The 17654-nt window shown below is 42.9% G+C and overlaps 1 protein-coding gene across 2 annotated transcripts in view; it reads right to left on the bottom strand.

The window, feature by feature from the left end:
* The window catches only part of LOC120477429 (hydroperoxide isomerase ALOXE3), a 29904-nt gene that overhangs the window by 11045 nt on the left and 1205 nt on the right, over positions 1 to 17654 (bottom strand). The window contains exons 2-12 of one of the 2 annotated variants that reach the window (XM_089126751.1): positions 15787 to 15991; positions 15158 to 15239; positions 14928 to 15050; positions 10675 to 10778; positions 8124 to 8293; positions 7868 to 8011; positions 7195 to 7398; positions 5511 to 5597; positions 4943 to 5112; positions 3362 to 3483; positions 2872 to 2972 (exon numbers count right to left, since the gene is read on the bottom strand). In XM_089126751.1, coding sequence (XP_088982877.1) covers positions 2872 to 2972; positions 3362 to 3483; positions 4943 to 5112; positions 5511 to 5597; positions 7195 to 7398; positions 7868 to 8011; positions 8124 to 8293; positions 10675 to 10778; positions 14928 to 15050; positions 15158 to 15239; positions 15787 to 15991 — 1512 coding nt within the window. Of the gene's footprint in view, positions 1 to 2871; positions 2973 to 3361; positions 3484 to 4942; positions 5113 to 5510; positions 5598 to 7194; positions 7399 to 7867; positions 8012 to 8123; positions 8294 to 10674; positions 10779 to 14927; positions 15051 to 15157; positions 15240 to 15786; positions 15992 to 17654 lie in introns of those variants that run through there. The other variant, XM_089126750.1, reaches the window with a different exon arrangement.

Raw genomic sequence — 17654 nt, 5'->3', positions numbered from 1 at the left:
GTTCTACTGGGGGACTTCAACGCTAACGTGGGCAACGACAGTGACACCTGGAGGGGCGTGATTGGGAGGAACGCCCCCCCTCCCCGACCTGAACCCGAGTGGTGTTCAGTTATTGGACTTCTGTGCTAGTTACAGTTTGTCCATAACGGTTAGGGTTAGGTGCACCAGTGCACGTGGCACCAGGACACCCTAGGTCGCAGGTCGGTGATCGACTTTGTGGTCCTATCGTCTGACCTGCGGCTGTATGTCTTGGACACTCGGGTGAAGAGAGGGGTTGAGCTGTCAACTGATCACCACCTGGTGGTGAGTTGGATCCGATGGCAGGGGAGGAGGCTGGACAGACTCGGCAGACCCAAGCGTACTGTAAGGGTTTGCTGGGAACGTTTGGCTGAATCTTCTGTCAGAGAGATCTTCAACTCTCACCTCCGGCAGAGCTACGACCAGATCCCGAAGGAGGCTGGAGATATTGAGTCTGAGTGGACCATGTTCTCCACCTCCATTGTCGAAGCGGCTGCTCGGAGCTGTGGCCGTAAGGTCTCCGGTGCCTGTCGAGGCGGCAATCCTCGAACCCGGTGGTGGACACCGGAAGTAAAGGATGCCGTCAAGCTGAAGAAGGAGTCCTATCGGGCCTGGTTGGCTTGTGGGACCCCGGAGGCAGCGGACAGGTACCGGCAGGCCAAGCGGACTGCGGCCCGGGTGGTTGTGGAGGCAAAAACTCGGGCCTGGGAGGAGTTCGTTGAGGCCATGGAGAAGGACTATCGGCTGGCCTCGAAGAGATTCTGGAAAACTGTCCGGCGCCTCAGGAGAGGGAAACAGTCTCCTACCAATGCTGTTTACAGTAGGGGAGGGCGGCTGTTGACCTCAACGGGGGATGTCGTCGGACGGTGGAAGGAATACTTCGAGGATCTCCTCAATCCCGCCGTCACGTCTTCCATTGAGGAAGCAGAGGCTGAGGGCACAGAGGTGGACTCGCCCATCACCCTTGCTGAGGTCACCGAGGTAGTCAAGAAACTCCTCGGTGGCAAGGCACCGGGGGTGGATGAGATCCGCCCTGAATACCTCAAGTCTCTGGATGTTGTGGGGCTGTCTTGGTTGACACGCCTCTGCAGCATCGCGTGGCAGTCGGGGACAGTGCCTCTGGGATGGCAGACCGGGGTGGTGGTTCCTCTTTTTAAGAAGGGGGACCAGAGGGTGTGTTGCAACTACAGGGGGATCACACTTCTCAGCCTCCCTGGGAAAGTCTATGCCAGGGTACTGGAGAGGAGAATACAGCCGATAGTGGAACCTCGGATTCAGGAGGAACAGTGTGGTTTTCGTCCGGGCCGTGGAACACTGGACCAGCTCTATACTCTCTACAGGGTGCTGGAGGGTTCATGGGAGTTTGCCCAACCAGTCCACATGTGTTTTGTGAATTTGGAGAAGGCATTCGACTGTGTCCCCCGAGGCGGCCTGTGGAGGGTGCTCCGGGAATATGGGGTCCGGGGTCCTTTACTAAGGGCTGTCCAGTCCCTGTATGACCGAAGCAGGAGCTTGGTTCGCATTGCCGGTAGTAAGTCAGACTTCTGCCCGGTGCATGTTGGACTCCGGCAGGGCTGCCCTTTGTCACCGGTTCTGTTCATAATTTTTATGGACAGAATTTCTAGGCGCAGCCAGGGGCCGGAGGGTGTCAGGTTTGGGGACCACACGATTTCGTCTCTGCTATTTGCGGATGATGTTGTCGTGTTGGCCCCTTCACACCAGGACCTTCAGCATACACTGGGATGGTTTGCAGCCGAGTGTGAAGCGGCTGGGATGAAAATTAGCACCTCCAAATCCGAGGCCATGGTCCTCAGTTGGAGAAGGGTGGCTTGCTCACTTCAAGTTGGTGGAGAAATCCTTCCTCAAGTGGAGGAGTTTAAGTATCTTGGGGTTTTGTTCACGAGTGAGGGAAGGATGGAACGGGAGATTGACAGACAGATCGGTGCAGCTTCTGCAGTAATGCGGTCGATGTACCGGTCTGTTGTGGTGAAGAAGGAGCTGAGCCGTAAGGCAAAGCTCTCGATTTACCGGTCGATCGTTCCTACGTTCCTACTCTCACCTATGAAAGGACAGGACAAGAAAGGACAAGATCCCGGATACAGGCGGCCGAAATGAGCTTTCTCCGCAGGGTGGCTGGGCGATCCCTTAGTGATAGGGTGAGAAGCTCGGTCACCCGGGAGGAGCTCAGAGTAGAGCCGCTGCTCCTCCACATCGAGAGGGGTCAGCTGAGGTGGCTCGGGCATCTGTCCCGTATGCCTCCCGGACGCCTCCCTGGGGAGGTGTTCCGGGCACGTCCCACTGGGCGGAGCCCCCGGGGAAGACCTAGGACACGCTGGAGAGACTATGTCTCTCGGCTGGCCTGGGAACGCCTCGGTGTCCCCCCAGAAGATCTGGAGGAAGTGTCTAGGGAGAGGGAAGTCTGGGCATCTCTGCTTAGACTGCTGCCCCCGCGACCCGGCCTCGGATGAGCGGAAGATGATGATGATGTTGATGTAAACTGTGATCGCAACGGTCATTAATCGCAACTGTCGGTGAACATGTCAAACTAACGTTAAAAGACTTCAGAATTTAGCCAAAGATCAGAAGAATGTTTTACGATTTGCTTAAATTTGTCCCAGACGTCCGAATCGTGGCCAGAATCCCACAGTGTGCGGTCGGTTTAACACACAGGCTGCAAAACACTGGAACAAAACTATACACATGACTCAAAACACATGAACATGTGACACTGAACGTACAGCTATGCATGGAGCAATTCACTGGATTTGAGGAAAAGTGTAGGAGATTAGGACCACGGACTGAGGCTTTAATGGCTCTGTGTGATTGGAATTGAATTGATTTGTACTAACTGACCTGTCCATTGTTCAGAGCGGCATGTTGGACTGATGCAGTGAAGATCACCATGGTGACAAACTTGATCAGCTCTTTCAATGTCTGAAAAGATGATGGTATTCCTGGGAAGAAGAATGTAAGGCGGTTTCTGTGAGGAAGTCAGTTCAGGATGTTTATACATGCGCACGCACACACACACACACACACACACACACACACACACACGGAAAGTGGAGGCATAAACTAAACGAATTTTGACTATTGACCTGGTTCAATAATTTTGCATAAAACAGTGAATTACAGTGGGGTTTACAAAAGAGGTTGTTCCTCAAAGCAAATCTTATGCTGTGCAAATACACACACACAAAGAAAAGAAACCTTTGTTGGATTATATGTCCTAATATGGCAACAATTCCGTTGGAAATGCATTCTCACACATTTGTATTCCACCAGAAATCACTCGTGCAGCATATTCACCTGCAACAGCCCTGACAACGGATTGATAACAGACCTGAGGAATCTCTTCCCAGGAAGCCATTGGTGAATATCTCACTGATCCAGCTCTGCAGCTCTGTGTCCTTCTGCACGTTTACATCATGTTGATAGTAGTGGGACAAGAGCCCTGCAACAAACCTGTAAGCAACCTCACAGTCAGATGTTTTCCAGGTTCACATATTAACAGCTTTACTTGTTTGCATTTATTTCTTAAGCCGGAATTTATTCAAAGCAACACAGTACATGTACAGCATGTGCTTACTGACCCATGAACCTGTATAATTGACACTGTATTTGCTGAAATATGAATTGCACCAGGAAGTATTAGTTCAGCCCTAAAAACTGGATGTATTGTGTAATACACACACAGAGAGAGAGAGAGAGAGAGAGAGAGAGAGTAGTAGAAAGTAGAGCAGTAAAGCAGTAGAAAGCATACACTCACCTGAAGGATTTTATCAACACCTGTTCAATTTTTCATTAGTGCATTTCATTAGTTATCTAATCCACCAATCACATGGCAGTTGCTTCAATGTATTTAGGGGTGTGGTCCTGGTCAAGACAATCTCCTGAACTCCAAACTGAATGTCAGAATGGGAAAGAAAGGCGATATGAGCAAATTTGAGCGTGGCAGGGTTGTTGGTGCCAGACGGGCTGGTCTGAGTATTTCACAATCTGCTCAGTTACTGAGATTTTCACGCACAACCATTTCTAGGGTTTACAAAGAATGACTGAAATAAGCACTCGTTACAACCGAGGTATGCAGCAAAGCATTTGTGAAGAAGACACAACACACACAACCTTGAAGCGGATGGGCTACAACAGCAGAAGACCCCACCGGGTACCACTCATCTCCACTACAAATAGGAAAAAGAGGCGACAATCTGCAAGAGCTCACCAACATTGGACAGTTGAAGACTGGAAAAATGTTGCCTGGTCTGATGAGTCTCGATTTCTGTTGAGACATTCAGATGGTAGAGTCAGAATTTGGCGTAAACAGAATGAGATCATGGATCCATCATGCCTTGTTCCCACTGTGCAGGCTGCTGGTGGTGGTGGTGTAATGGTGTGGGGATGTTTTCTTGGCACACTTTAGGCCCCTTAGTGCCAATTGGGCATCATTTAAATGCCACGGCCTACCTGAGCATAGTTTCTGACCATGTCCATCCCTTTATGGCCATCATGTCCCTATGCTCGGATGGCTACTTCCAGCAGGAGAATGCACCATGTCACAAAGCTGGAATCATTTCAAATTGGTTTCTTGAACATGTCAATGAGTTGACTGTACTAAAACGGCCCCCACAGTCACCAGATCTCAACCCAATAGAGCATCTTTGGGATGTGGTGGAACGGGAGCTTCGTGCCCTGGATGTGCATCCCACAAATCTCCATCAACTGCAAGATGCTATCCTATCAATATGGGCCAACATTTCTAAAGAATGCTTTCAGCACCTTGTTGAATCAATGCCACAGAGAATTAAGGCAGTTCTGAAGGCGAAAGTGGTCAAACACAGTGTTAGTATGGTGTTTCTAATAACCCTTCAGGTGAGTGTAATGCCTATCAATTAAACACTAGACTAAACTCCACTGGTAGTCATACTTGTTGATGATATCCCACAGTTTCATCCCATCATCTCTGTAGTAGTAGTTTGGCACAGTCTCCAGGCCTCTCTCTGAGATGTTATCAGGAAGACAGAGGGCGCTGTAGGTCAGGGAGGCAGTGGCACGCTTCAGCAACTCCTTCAATGACTCTCCACCTACTCCTGCATACTACGAGTGGTATAATGAAGAGAAGACATGACAAAGTTAGGTCAAAGGCTACTGTATGAGCAAAGTTCTGTCATCACAAATCCCATTATAATTTCCTCAACATTTAAATAAAAATATAAAATTTAGTGAAGGCAATCTAGCAATCTACTGTTCAAGACGTCAGTCATCACAGAAGACGTTAAAGAGCCATTCATGTATTTTTTTTGTTTTTACCAATCTTACAAGATATTTTTGCAGGTACATAGGATGATTGATTGATTGATTTTATTTGACCCTTTTGTTTAAAATATGATACATCTTTGCACCATAGGATAGTGAACTGAATTCAACAAAAAGTGTATTGGATTATAATTGAAGACTGATCCTTTAGTGCCTCTTTAACCATTGAATGTGCACACCTTTGTAATGGACCCATTGTCGGATATCAGCTGATTCCGGGCCATGATGTTGATCTGGAGTGTGTATCGGATATGGGGAAAGAGGAGCTGCAGAAGGAAAAGTAAGAAAGAGATTTGTATTCACTGCCTTCACATTCTTTGAAGATATATGAATAAAGAATGAATTTTAATTTCTTGTCTGTGAGTGCGTGCGCTATTGCACCTGTGTGTGTGTAACTGAACCCGCAAGCCTTATTTTGTATGTGACTTCCTGAATTCCATTCCAGATATTTTTATACAAATTGCAGAACGATTACATTTTTTGGAGAGAATTGTTAGAGGGAGGTGACTGGGTTTGAGTGAGAAATTACTTGTGTACCTAATGTTCTGTGTAGTCTGTGTCCACAAGCTAGAGGTCTTCACGGGTCCAAAAATTCATGCCCGACCCGAAAGAGACCCGTAATGTGCTACACCGAACCGACCCGTCGTTCATTTCAAAAGTTGGACCCGGTCCCGTGCAGACCCGAGAAATGCCATAAATGTACTGCCCGGACCCGACCTGGACCCGTCTATTATTTGAAAACTGGACCCGAACCCGGCAGGAAGACACAAACCCGACTGGACCCGATTGTCACATATTATTTCACATGAGTTGTGAAAAATAAAACTTTTTACCTAATTTTAGTAGCCGTCGTCTCACTTCCTGACGTTATCTGACTGACTGTGATGCATTGCAAGCCACCGACAAGAAAGTTCTATCCATGTTGTTTCTCTGGTTTTTCCAAGCTTAATCCACTCATTATTTCAGCTTTAAAAGTCCACTTGATGTCACGGTGATGGATGACAAATGCAGCCTTGCACATGCACATTCTGACTCGAGTTAACTCGCATAATAACTTTAACTGTTTGCCCTTTTGAACTATAATAACGATTGCTTGTTCAGCTTGATCATATCTGTGCTCTCTGCTCTTCATTGAGTCTGAATCTGACCACCAAAACTTTAAGATTAAACAAGACGGTTCATTTATATTATTATAAACATTGGAGAAAATGCAAAGCGCGGTTTGGCGGAAGCTCTGCTCTGGTTGCCATAGAAACATGACACGCGCTTGAGATTGCACTCCAATCGCGCGTGTATTACCAGCCCGTTCTCAGCGCGTGTTATATTAACGATAACGGGTGCCATGTGAGTAGTATTTCGCCGTTTTGTTATACAGCGCGTCCTATATGACGCTAAAGGATGAGAATGCGTTGGTATTACACACAATGTTAAACAGACCCGGGACCCGAAGTAATAGATTCGGACCCGACCCGGACCCGGCTGATCATTTAAAATATAGACCCGAACCCGTACAGGTCCCGGGTCGGGTCCGGGGCCGACGGGTCTCGGGTGCACTGTGAAGACCTCTACCACAAGCTATAGATGAGCCAGTCCCTCTCTCCAAAAGGCCAATAATGAAGGACGGGCTTTTTCACTTGGTAACAATAGATACAATAGGTCAAATAGACACAGCTGTGACCACACACTACACCTGAAAACTCCCCTGCCGTCAAATAGTATAGAAGTGCCATACATTATTGAACTCGCTATCATTCTCTCTCTCTGTGGGTGTGGATGTGGCATCTCTGGAACACGCCACTGTTGATCTATGAGCCCTCATCCTTCACACACGTCAAACCGCCTCATCCGCAACAGATTCAATACCTTGTGGAGAGGGTGTGGCGAGGGGAGATTGCGCAGCGTGGCCACGGTGAACACCTCCGCCAGCAGGTGAGTCCTCAGCAGGTGAAAGTCCACCTCCTGAACGCTAAACTCTGCGCTTCGGACGAAGATCTTGGCCAGTTTCCAGTCAGCCTTTGAATCCGTCGGGAGGAAGATGGGATTGTCTTCGCCGGGCTTCTGCCGTAACTGTGGAGATTACATTTGAACATCCGTGAAAATGCTACAAATGGTTTCTGAGGGAATCCGGGTAATTATTTTTCTCCCTTTTTATAAAATGAGAAAGGATTTCCACGACATCTGTCGTAATTACTCTATAAAGACGTTGACATATTAAAAGGTTTGTTTAATGTTTAATCATTCAGACGTTTGTCTACTCATCAGTTCTACATTATATATCACATTTAATTCTTTGTAATAATTTGGTTATTTACCTCATCTTTCGAGATTTATTCATCTGTTTTTAATTTAATAAAGACTGAGCAGGTAGTTGTGTTTCAGTCTGGGATATATCGCTTATTGAGCATTTCCCAGCTGAAGCCAATTCGAATCTCTCTACATGCTCAAGGAGCGACGTCCCATACAGCGTGATGTCTTGTGTTCTCCCTCAAAGAGCCGAGGTTTTATTCGTAATGTATTTCTGCTTGTAGATCCGCACCTGAATGGCGATGGGCAGCATCATCCCTTGAGGGTTGCAGTACAGCAGGACCAGGGGAGCCGTGAGATACTGCTGTCTGCCACTGACCACATTGCCCACCAGCTCATCCAGCATCTTATAGTCAGACAGGAAGATGTTCCCTTTCTGGGTGTGGATGCAGATCACACCAAATATGAAGACACACACGAAATTAGACAAAACCAAAGCAAACCAGACCCAGTCTTTCCAAATGATTGCCAGTAGCAAGAAAGCGTACCTCCATCTCCTGCTCCAAGCTGCTGCCTCCTAGGGAGCCTTTGACCATGTCGTCTGTGACGGGGAAGTTCTCGGGCAGAGTTGAGCAGAGCTGGATCATCATGGGATTGAGGCCATTCAGAAACTGGTAGCCAAAGAACTCGTCCTCATCCCAGTGCTCCTGACAGTATTCTGCAAAGCATGCCGTGTCAGAACATATCCCTTACAGAACCAAGATATATTTCCCATATGTGAATGGTTTAACAGTATATTTGAAAATATACAGAATAATATATTGTGTTTATATGTAACAATGTATTGAATAATACATAAGGTATTTGCCGCTTTTCATGTATTGAAATATATGTGACAGTACATTTACTAATATATCATAATGTACTGTATGTAACTTTATATTCAGTAGTACACTTCATAATATATAGATTAGCACTGCAGATATTTTATTTAAAGGGGGTGTTGATTCACTTTTTTGATTTTAAATAGTGTGTAATGTTGCTGTTAGTGCATGAACAGTATCTGCAGCGTTGAAAGTTCAGTGTAAGAAGAGATATCGTCTTTTAAAAATCAGGAAGTATAATTGCCTACAAAAACGACTGGATTGGGACTACAGCTGGGTTATGGTACGTCACTAACCCACACATTTACATCAACCCCTCCCTCCGGAATAAGCAAAAAAGAGCATGGCCAATTTGTTTTGAGTGTGTTGTGTTCACCAGCTGTCAGGTCTTCTGTGTTCGGGCTTCCCACAGACGCTGTACTTCGTCAACAATGGATACAGTTTATGTTTGATTATGTTCCTGAAAGTGACGATCGTAATCTAGCTCTCTGTGCTGCGCATTTACGGAAGACAGCTTCCAGAATCTCCACGAATTCAACACCGGATTCAACAAGAAACTGTTACTAAAACATGAAGCAGTTTCGACTTTAAAACCAGAGGCAGCAGTTGTTGGGCCACAACCTGTAAGTAGGCTAAGACTTCATCATTTTAAATGTATTTGCATGTATAATTTCAGACGTAGCCCTGTGTTTTATTTTTTTCAAATGCCAGCGCTGGCTTTATAGCCACTATAGGCTACTAGTTATGCTATTTTGTGTCTACGACAAATGCATACAAACATTATGGACCAGAATTTTGTATAAGTACTAATGTTGTAAATGTATGTTCATGTATATATGGTTTACGGCATTATTTTCGATTTGATCAAGAACGTAAACTAATGCCGACTCTGTGTTTAACATTAGTAGCCAGTCTTGTGTAAAACAAACGTGTATAAAGTAAAAAAAATGTAGCAAATTATCCTTCAGAAACGTTTAGTAAGAGCCGTAGTATGTGGTGAGGTTCAGCTTGACTCTCTTCATCGCCGCTTTCTCAGTCTGATTCTGCCTCAAATTGATACTGCAGTATCGACACCATTATTTGAAGGGGGGGGGGGGTTGATTGCGATTTCACTTTTTTCATTTTAAATAGTGTGTAATGTTGCTGTTGGTGCATGAACAGTATCTGCAAAGTTGCAGCGCTGAAAGTGCAGTGTAAGAAGAGATATCGTTTTTTAAAATTCAGGTGAAGTTCATTCAAGGTGAAGTTTATGAAAAATAAGACTTTTTAAAAAAGAAAAACCACAAATACATGTTATATTGCACCCCATAAACACAATCATGCAAAGAAAAAAAGCAGTAAACCACCCCTTTATATACTCAAGCACCACACACACACATCTATAGATATATAGAATGTAATATGTTTCTTATATTTTCTTAATTATTTTCTTTATAAGTGTTGGATATTTTCTAGCTTATTAACAAAAGCACAAGAGCACCTGCATGTCCTAGTATTTAGCCAAGAGTCTTTCACTGTGCTGAGGAGTGCACAGCCTTTACTTTATTCAATATAATAATTACAGCTTTAACGATCTAAGGCCAATCGTCAAACGAACCACAGGCTCTACTCTTCAGCTCAATGGTAACTCCAAAAACTCAGATATACCAGAAAACCTTTTAAATTAAAAAAGGAAACACTAGCATTTCTCAGCCCTATATTAATATTGAGCAAAACAGATTAAAATAACTCTTAATTTTAACATTTGCTCTCCTTTAACAGCCAGAAGCAAAGCATGCTGGGAACTAGAAATCTGATTTAACTCATTCCGTGACTGTGAACGTGTGTGTGTGTGTGTGTGTGTGTGTGTGTGTGTGTGTGTGTGTGTGTGTGTGTGTGTGTGTGTGAACATCCATTCACATTTTTATGGGAACATGTATGTGCAATACATGTACACATAAAGGCTAAAACTTTGTGAATGTTATTGCTGTTTTTGTCTCTATTTATAAATATTTTATATTCATTAATAGCCGTAAATGGTCAATGCATATTTTGCAGTATATTGGAAAAGCTGAGCACTAGTTTCCCATATATGGAAATGTATTATGTAATTTATTGCATTAAATTTTGCAGTACATTCCCATATATTTTTGCTCTGTAAGGGATTATAAAGTATAGACAGTATTTTATTTGCCATACAGTAATTTTAAACAGTTTATTCATTTAAGAGGAGTACCAATGGTTTCCGATCTGTTGTCACAAAGGATTGGTTCCAGTTGGCTGATGCTTTCCCATGACTTTCTGCAGTCAGCTAATCCAGTTAGCTTCAGCAAAGCTAACCTGCACACACAGAATACACAGGTACACAGTGCAAACATTCATAGTGTAACAGCCTTGATATACAACTATAGTTGTGAGCATCTTTGTAGTTGCTATTAGATATTATACATTACTGCCATCCACTTCCATTATACCAGGGGTCGGGAAGCTATGGCTCTTTTCAGGATTTTATATCTTCTCCCAATTTTCAAATGTTGGCTGAAAAAGTCGCTTAAAAATAAAATATTAAGAGTAGGGGTGTAACGGTTCACAAAATTCACGGTTCGGTACACTTGTGTCACGGTTCGGTATATTTCTGATACAGCAAAAAGAAAGAAATGCCAGAGAAATTTCCTTGATTTCATTTTTTTTTTTTTTTCATAAAGTATGATATTTCTTAACTTTGAGCAATGATGGAGCTATACTTGACTTTTCTTAGGAGCATATAAAACAAAACAGCTCATTGGACAAAATTAAATGTAATATTGTAGTAGTTATAAACAAAGGTTTATTTTAGTTCTATTTGAGTAACATTTGAGGGCAGCAATTGTATTCATAATGTCACAATAAATCCGACGTGATATTACTTGAAAGCATTATAGCCTACTATTCCTGCCAAACTTACAGTTAGTAGTGTTAAACAGTAAATCCATGGTGAATGTTGCTGATCTGTGGACACTGGATAGTTCATTCATGGCACAATGTTTCTTCCTGGTTTCCACGTCAGCGCTGTTTGATCCGTTAATAACGGAGAAATGTGAATGTTTCTCACTAGGTCTAGCAACGATGTTATTACTTCAGTGGCGAATTCAAAAAAATGATCTTTCTGATTTGGCGGTGCAGTAAGCTGCTTGATTAAGATCGGCTCGCACTGCATTGGACCAAACTGCTAAACGGTCCGTCAACCACACGATAACGAGTAGATCAGTTTCGTTCTGCTTACATTAATTTGCCATTTGATGTTGGGCAATGTTGTGGTCACGCACGCCAACGTCTCTACATTATAAGCGTACTTGCCACGTGCGACGCGCCTACATTTGAATAAGGGAATTTTGGTTGGCAGGAATGGTCAAACGAACCGTTCGGTTCAAATATGCATACTGAAAACCGAACCGAAAGCCTCGTACCGAACGGTTCAATACGAATACGTGTATTCAAGTGTAATTAAGAGACAGTTGAGATGCACCATGCAGCACTTGTTAATCACTTGTTTATGATGCCCGTTTCTCAATTTGTGTGGTGTCAAGGGGGTCGCACACTGGACGAGAAGCGCGCCGCGTCTAGGACAGAAGTATCGCACACCGGACACACACTTTCTCAGTTTATGGCCAGCAATATTGTTATGTTTAAGGACATTATGGAATTAAGATCATGTCTGTCCTATGTGATAATTGTACTGTACAGTATTGTACTGTATCTGATAACATCAGCAATTTTCATTTAAGCAGCTGATTTCTGAAAATGAATGTTAAATTAAATATAAATAGCAGCTAGGGATGGGACGACAACCGGTTTCACGATAAACCACGATAAAATATACTGACGGTTAGTATTATCGTTTAAAGTTTAGTTGTCATTAAAACCGTGTATCTCGATTTGAATAACTCACTGTAAATCCTGTCGGCCAGTCTGATGCAGGCGCTGCATGCAATGTTTTTTTTTTTAAATTACTATTGGAGAAGGAATGGCGGAAGGCAGAGACCGCGCTCGGGAGATTTTTCAGCCTTTTAAGAGGACCAAATCTGAGGGGTGGTCATATTTTGGCTTTTACAAAACTCCTAAGGGAAACTTGATCGAGGATGGTCACCCAACTTTGACCTCAATACCAAAACTACACCACTGGGAAACAGTTGGCACGAAATGTTGTTTTGAGTGTAAACATTTTGTCACTCACTTGAAATAGATGCGAAGAAAAGTTTGCAGCAAGTGGCTTTGAGTCTTAGACGAACGAACAACTTCAAATAAGACTATTATTAAGAGTGACATTTTAAGGGATAGTAATGTATAGAGACATCAAGTATTACACCAATTTTATTTTTACCACATAATTACGGGGACATATTTTTAATTGATAATGAGATTAGCTAATGTTTTAAATCTTACCTGTTTTTAAATTCATTTTGTAAAACAATTGCCCAGACAAGATATATCACACAAATATTATCAAACTCTGTAATATAAATCAACTCTGCTTTCATTTTCAATACAATCAAAAACCAGAGACTCAAGACGGCAAGATGTATTTGAATGAAACGAGAATGTGCGTCTGTTGTGATATGGATGTGCGCGAATAATCCATTGCTATAGAGCATCACAGTCCCGCCCACAGCCTACAATTTCACCATTGACGATTGGGATATAAGGCTTAAAAAAGTAACCATATATGGTAGACTTAAAACCAGCTACAGCTGTACTAAGCGATTGTATATGCTCATATAAACGCCAAAAGTTCATGGGGCACTAACCTTGTTTTAAGATAAATGCCTTTTATTTGCTATGTATTGGTTAAGTACTTCATTACCCACAATCTTGAACAATCCCACAGTGATGCATCTGATTGGAAGTCGTGTCACGTGTCTGAAACCCCGCAAAGGTACGTGAAGACTGAAGATCGCGTAATGATGTAGGGTTCAAGTTCAATGGTCGCACCTCGGAGACGCCCCCACGCCATTGGATGTGCAGTTGCCGAAGCACAGCCTATGAGCGAGCCTGATGCTCAATGTTTTAGCATGTGGAGCTCCAAATGCATTTCACATATAAGCTTCAGTAAATGGAGGAAAAGGAGTTTCGCTGCACATTCACTATAAAAAGTTCACGTGGCCGTCGCCAGCTTTGGAAGCCACTCAAAAGTCTCTTTCACGGTGGCTTCAGACGACTTCAGTGAGGCGCGGTGGTTTATGGGAGGAGTAGTTCTTTTGCTCGGAAATGAACATATGTACACAGGCTTGTACCCTCGACTTTATTTGGATTTTCTCTTCGTTTTTTCACTCGAAATGATATGATGTACGCTCATGAGTTCAGCCGTAGCTGGTTATCCTCGGACATGCTCTTATACTCTTTAGATATGGATTTTCGAAATGTCAATGGGAGAAATGAATGGGAAATTTACTTCCGGCACCAACGCTCTCTCGGGAGAGTGATGCTCATAGTGATGCTCTATAGACGACGAGCATTATAAAGAAGAAAAATCCATAGATTAGAATCTTTCTTAAAAGAATGCATAGAGCTGCTTGTTTTATTTGTCATTTGATGATTTTCAATTATAAAATTTGTTGAAATGTTTTCAGTGTGAGAATCAGGTCTTTTTGAACACTTTCATCTAATTTTAACAAAACCGTGATATTATTTATAATCTCAATAAATTTGGACACTATAATCGTGATATTTCATAACGTCCCATCCCTAATAGCAGCACACAGTGAAGTCAGTATGTACATTAACAGAATTTTGAGACAAATAAATGTACATTTTATAGAAAACTGTGTAAATGGCAGGATTTTGACCAAGGTCCTGAGCCATTGTTGGGCGCCGCGGACAGACACTGAATGCGCCGCCGTTTACCGGTGTACACTCCTAGAGAATAAAGTGGTCCAACTTTAAATATGTGGTGCTGAGCTTCTCATCCGGTGTGCTAGAAACCAGCATGTCAGTAAATAAAATATAGTATAAAGTAGGCCTATAGCTTGGGTGTCAATGAGTGACAAAAACAGTATTGTTGTTGTAACTACTGTTGTAACATTATACAACTACCAGAACTGCTAGCAGTGCACGTCGAATATTACTACTGTTGTTATTATATAATAAACATTCACCAGTATTTCTAATACACGAGTGTAAACTTTGCTCTGGCTCTTTTGAAAAATTTGAAAAAGCACAAGAATCTGTCAAGAAGCTGAGTGAAACTACACCGACGTGAACCTGCAGATGCTACTGCTGCCATAATCTGGAAGAGGAAGCCAATATGGCAAAACCATGAATACGCCTACTGACTATATTGCTTGTCATTCAAATAAGAAATAGAGTTGACACCAGTTCAGTTGTTTCCCTGATTCTTATGGTTGTGTTGTTGTAAAAACCCAATATTGGGTCCAGCAGACCCGTGAACTCTGAACAGTGTGTAACAAAGAGATGAACACTACAGGAGGGAGTAAAAATGATTTGGTCACTTACTGCTTTCTTGCAGAGAAGTAAAACTCGGATTCCTTTGAGAAAGAGAATCGGACTTCAGGCGGCAGAGAGATGGCGCTGTCGCAATCGATAACTTGAGGCGTGCCCTCAGCATACACACGCCACCTAGGAGTAAAGTATTTCAACACAAGGAATTTCATTTCTCTTTATCTTAATGTAACGCAGACACTTGGCTGTCACGCTCGACTTGCATAGGCGTGCTGTCCACCAACCTAAATAACTTCTGTTGCTCGTCTAACTCCCTCATCCTTAGTTTTTGGGCTATTGGGTTGGTGTCCTGGAACACAAGTGAAGCTGAAATACAAATGCCAACATTAATTCACAATCTAAATTAGTTTGTTTGCAACTGAAACCATTTTCATCTCAAAAGTGCTTCATTAGTAGCATAATAAGTAATAGTAGCATTAGCCTATAGCTAATGTAGCACAGTCTTCTGAGATAGATAAAAAACATATGAATGACAACTACATACGCAGTACATCTGCAAGCCATCAGCCAATGGCCAACATCCCAACAATCATAGCCATGTAATCTCTAGTCCTGACCCTGTGCAGGAGTTATACTGTATTTGAGCATCTGACACTCTTCACGTTATCTCTCCATCGTATTAAGACACAAAGGTTTGCTTAAAGGAATTCCTCTGCAATATACAAAAGTGTGTGTGTGTGTGTGTGTGTGTGTGCGCGCGTGTGTGTGTGTGTGTGTGTGTGTGTGTGTGTGTGTGTGTGTGTGTGTGTGTGTGCGCGCGCACATGCAGTATATTTGCAAGACATCACCACTGAACTTTCAATTACTCCAGTAAATATGAATGGGGGCCATGACTTGAAATGGGAGTGCCTACCTTTAGCTGGTCTTAAAGCGAGCCTCTCGTTCCAGTCCAGCCAGTTGTAGCACGGAAACAAAATTTTGTCTCCTTCTGGCGTGCTGATGGTGATCTTATCGCAGAACCACTGGTCGTAAAGAAGACCCATGAACGGCTTGGAGTAGAGCTGGACATCTATGAGCTCTCCCAGGGGCGCTTTACAGTCTATCTGAAATTCTTGCACCTAAACAGACATATGTACAATGGCGTATTAGGGCCACTGTGTGCAAAACTATTAACTAATAAGAAGTCGGGGGAGGGGGTTCAAATTCATAGAAGAAACTCCAGAATTTCCATGAAAAAAAGTTTTTATTTTTAAATAAAAAAAAAAAATTTTTTGAGACACTCCACCTATTTGCATTAAGATTTCCACTGTTAGAAACCCAGTTATACTATTGAATGGTCGCGCAACACTCTCTCGTTTGATTGACCACCCCTCACTCACTCTAACCCTAACCCTAACCCCTGAGACGAGAAAGACCTTTTTTAACTTCCTCCTACAATGACGCAAAAATCCTCATTTTACATTATTGTAGGAGGAAGTGCAAGAGGGGGGGATTTCTGTAAAGACCACAAGCACTAGATCCAACCCTTTCAAACATAGGGGGCTGGGCCTAATGCGCTAACAGACCAATCACAGATCAGTGCCAGTGCGTTTGATTTCATCGGCAGAAACTATTTTAAAATATGGACGAAGGTACTGAATACACAGACGGATGCATTATGGGTGGGTAGGGTTGGGTACCGAAACGCGGAGCCAATAGGGAACTGGTTCGGACGTATACGGTAATAACCCGACCGAATAAGAATGAAAATTTCGGTGCCTGAGTCTCTGTGTCATGAGGCGCACACATGCAATATCTCTCTCTCGCTCTCTCCCTCGTGCGTACACTATACGGTGTGGACACAGTCTGATCTGTCTCGCATGCGTGCTCTTGCTCACTCGCTCTAGATTCGGGAGATTTTAACTCATTTGCGGCATCAGGGAGCCGATATCAATATGCGGGAGACTTTGCGGATCGCCTGATTGCGAGGGTATTAATGAAGATGCCGAAGACAAAACGTACTCCAAGTTTGGTTGCATTTCACATGCAGAATTACGTGTCAGAATCACCCCCATATACAATCACGCCAGTCCATTGGCTGATGGCGTCATATTATATTTGTGTGCATTATCTGATTTCCTTGTGCAAAATGATTTCCAGGCAGTAGCGTAGAGTGGAGCTCAACTCTAGTCTACAGTGATGGGTGGAGTTGTGGGAGTGGCCTGCGGAGCTGAGCATTGCAATGCACTATGGGGATTGTTGTACAACAATCCACAAGCACTAACAAAGTCATTTTCTGCCTTTTATCGGCCAAGGACCCAAATTAGAAATTTATGATACTATTCTACTACATGGACGACCCACTTTCAATACATATTCATGTCTCCACCGGTGGAATTAGCCTTTAACACTTTAGAATACTGGTTCTTACTTACATTAACACTTAAGTCACTACTGTTAACTACTAAGGAAGATATGTTAACTAATCAGTATGTAATATAATTTTATGTTAAGTAACAGTTAGTTAATCAATATGAATTCTGTCATGCCTCCTGAATAACTTTTAATTATCTATTAATTAAGGTTCAAGAAAAATAGCTATGAAGTAACTACTAATGAACAGTCATACACAGTAGTCACTACATTAATCCATTTTTTTTCCAGTGGAGTGGTGGATGAAGTACACAAATCAAGTACTTGAGTAAGATTACATATATATATATATATATATATATATAATATAATAATAAAATATTACTCCCAATAAAATATAACTCCAGTAAAATGATAATTAGGCCTGAA

The sequence above is a fragment of the Pimephales promelas genome, chromosome 24, assembly GCF_988280905.1.
Source record: "Pimephales promelas chromosome 24, fPimPro1.hap1.1, whole genome shotgun sequence".
In the NCBI taxonomy this organism is placed as follows: Eukaryota; Metazoa; Chordata; class Actinopteri; order Cypriniformes; family Leuciscidae; genus Pimephales; species Pimephales promelas.
This window is presented reverse-complemented; position numbering and strand designations above follow the sequence as displayed.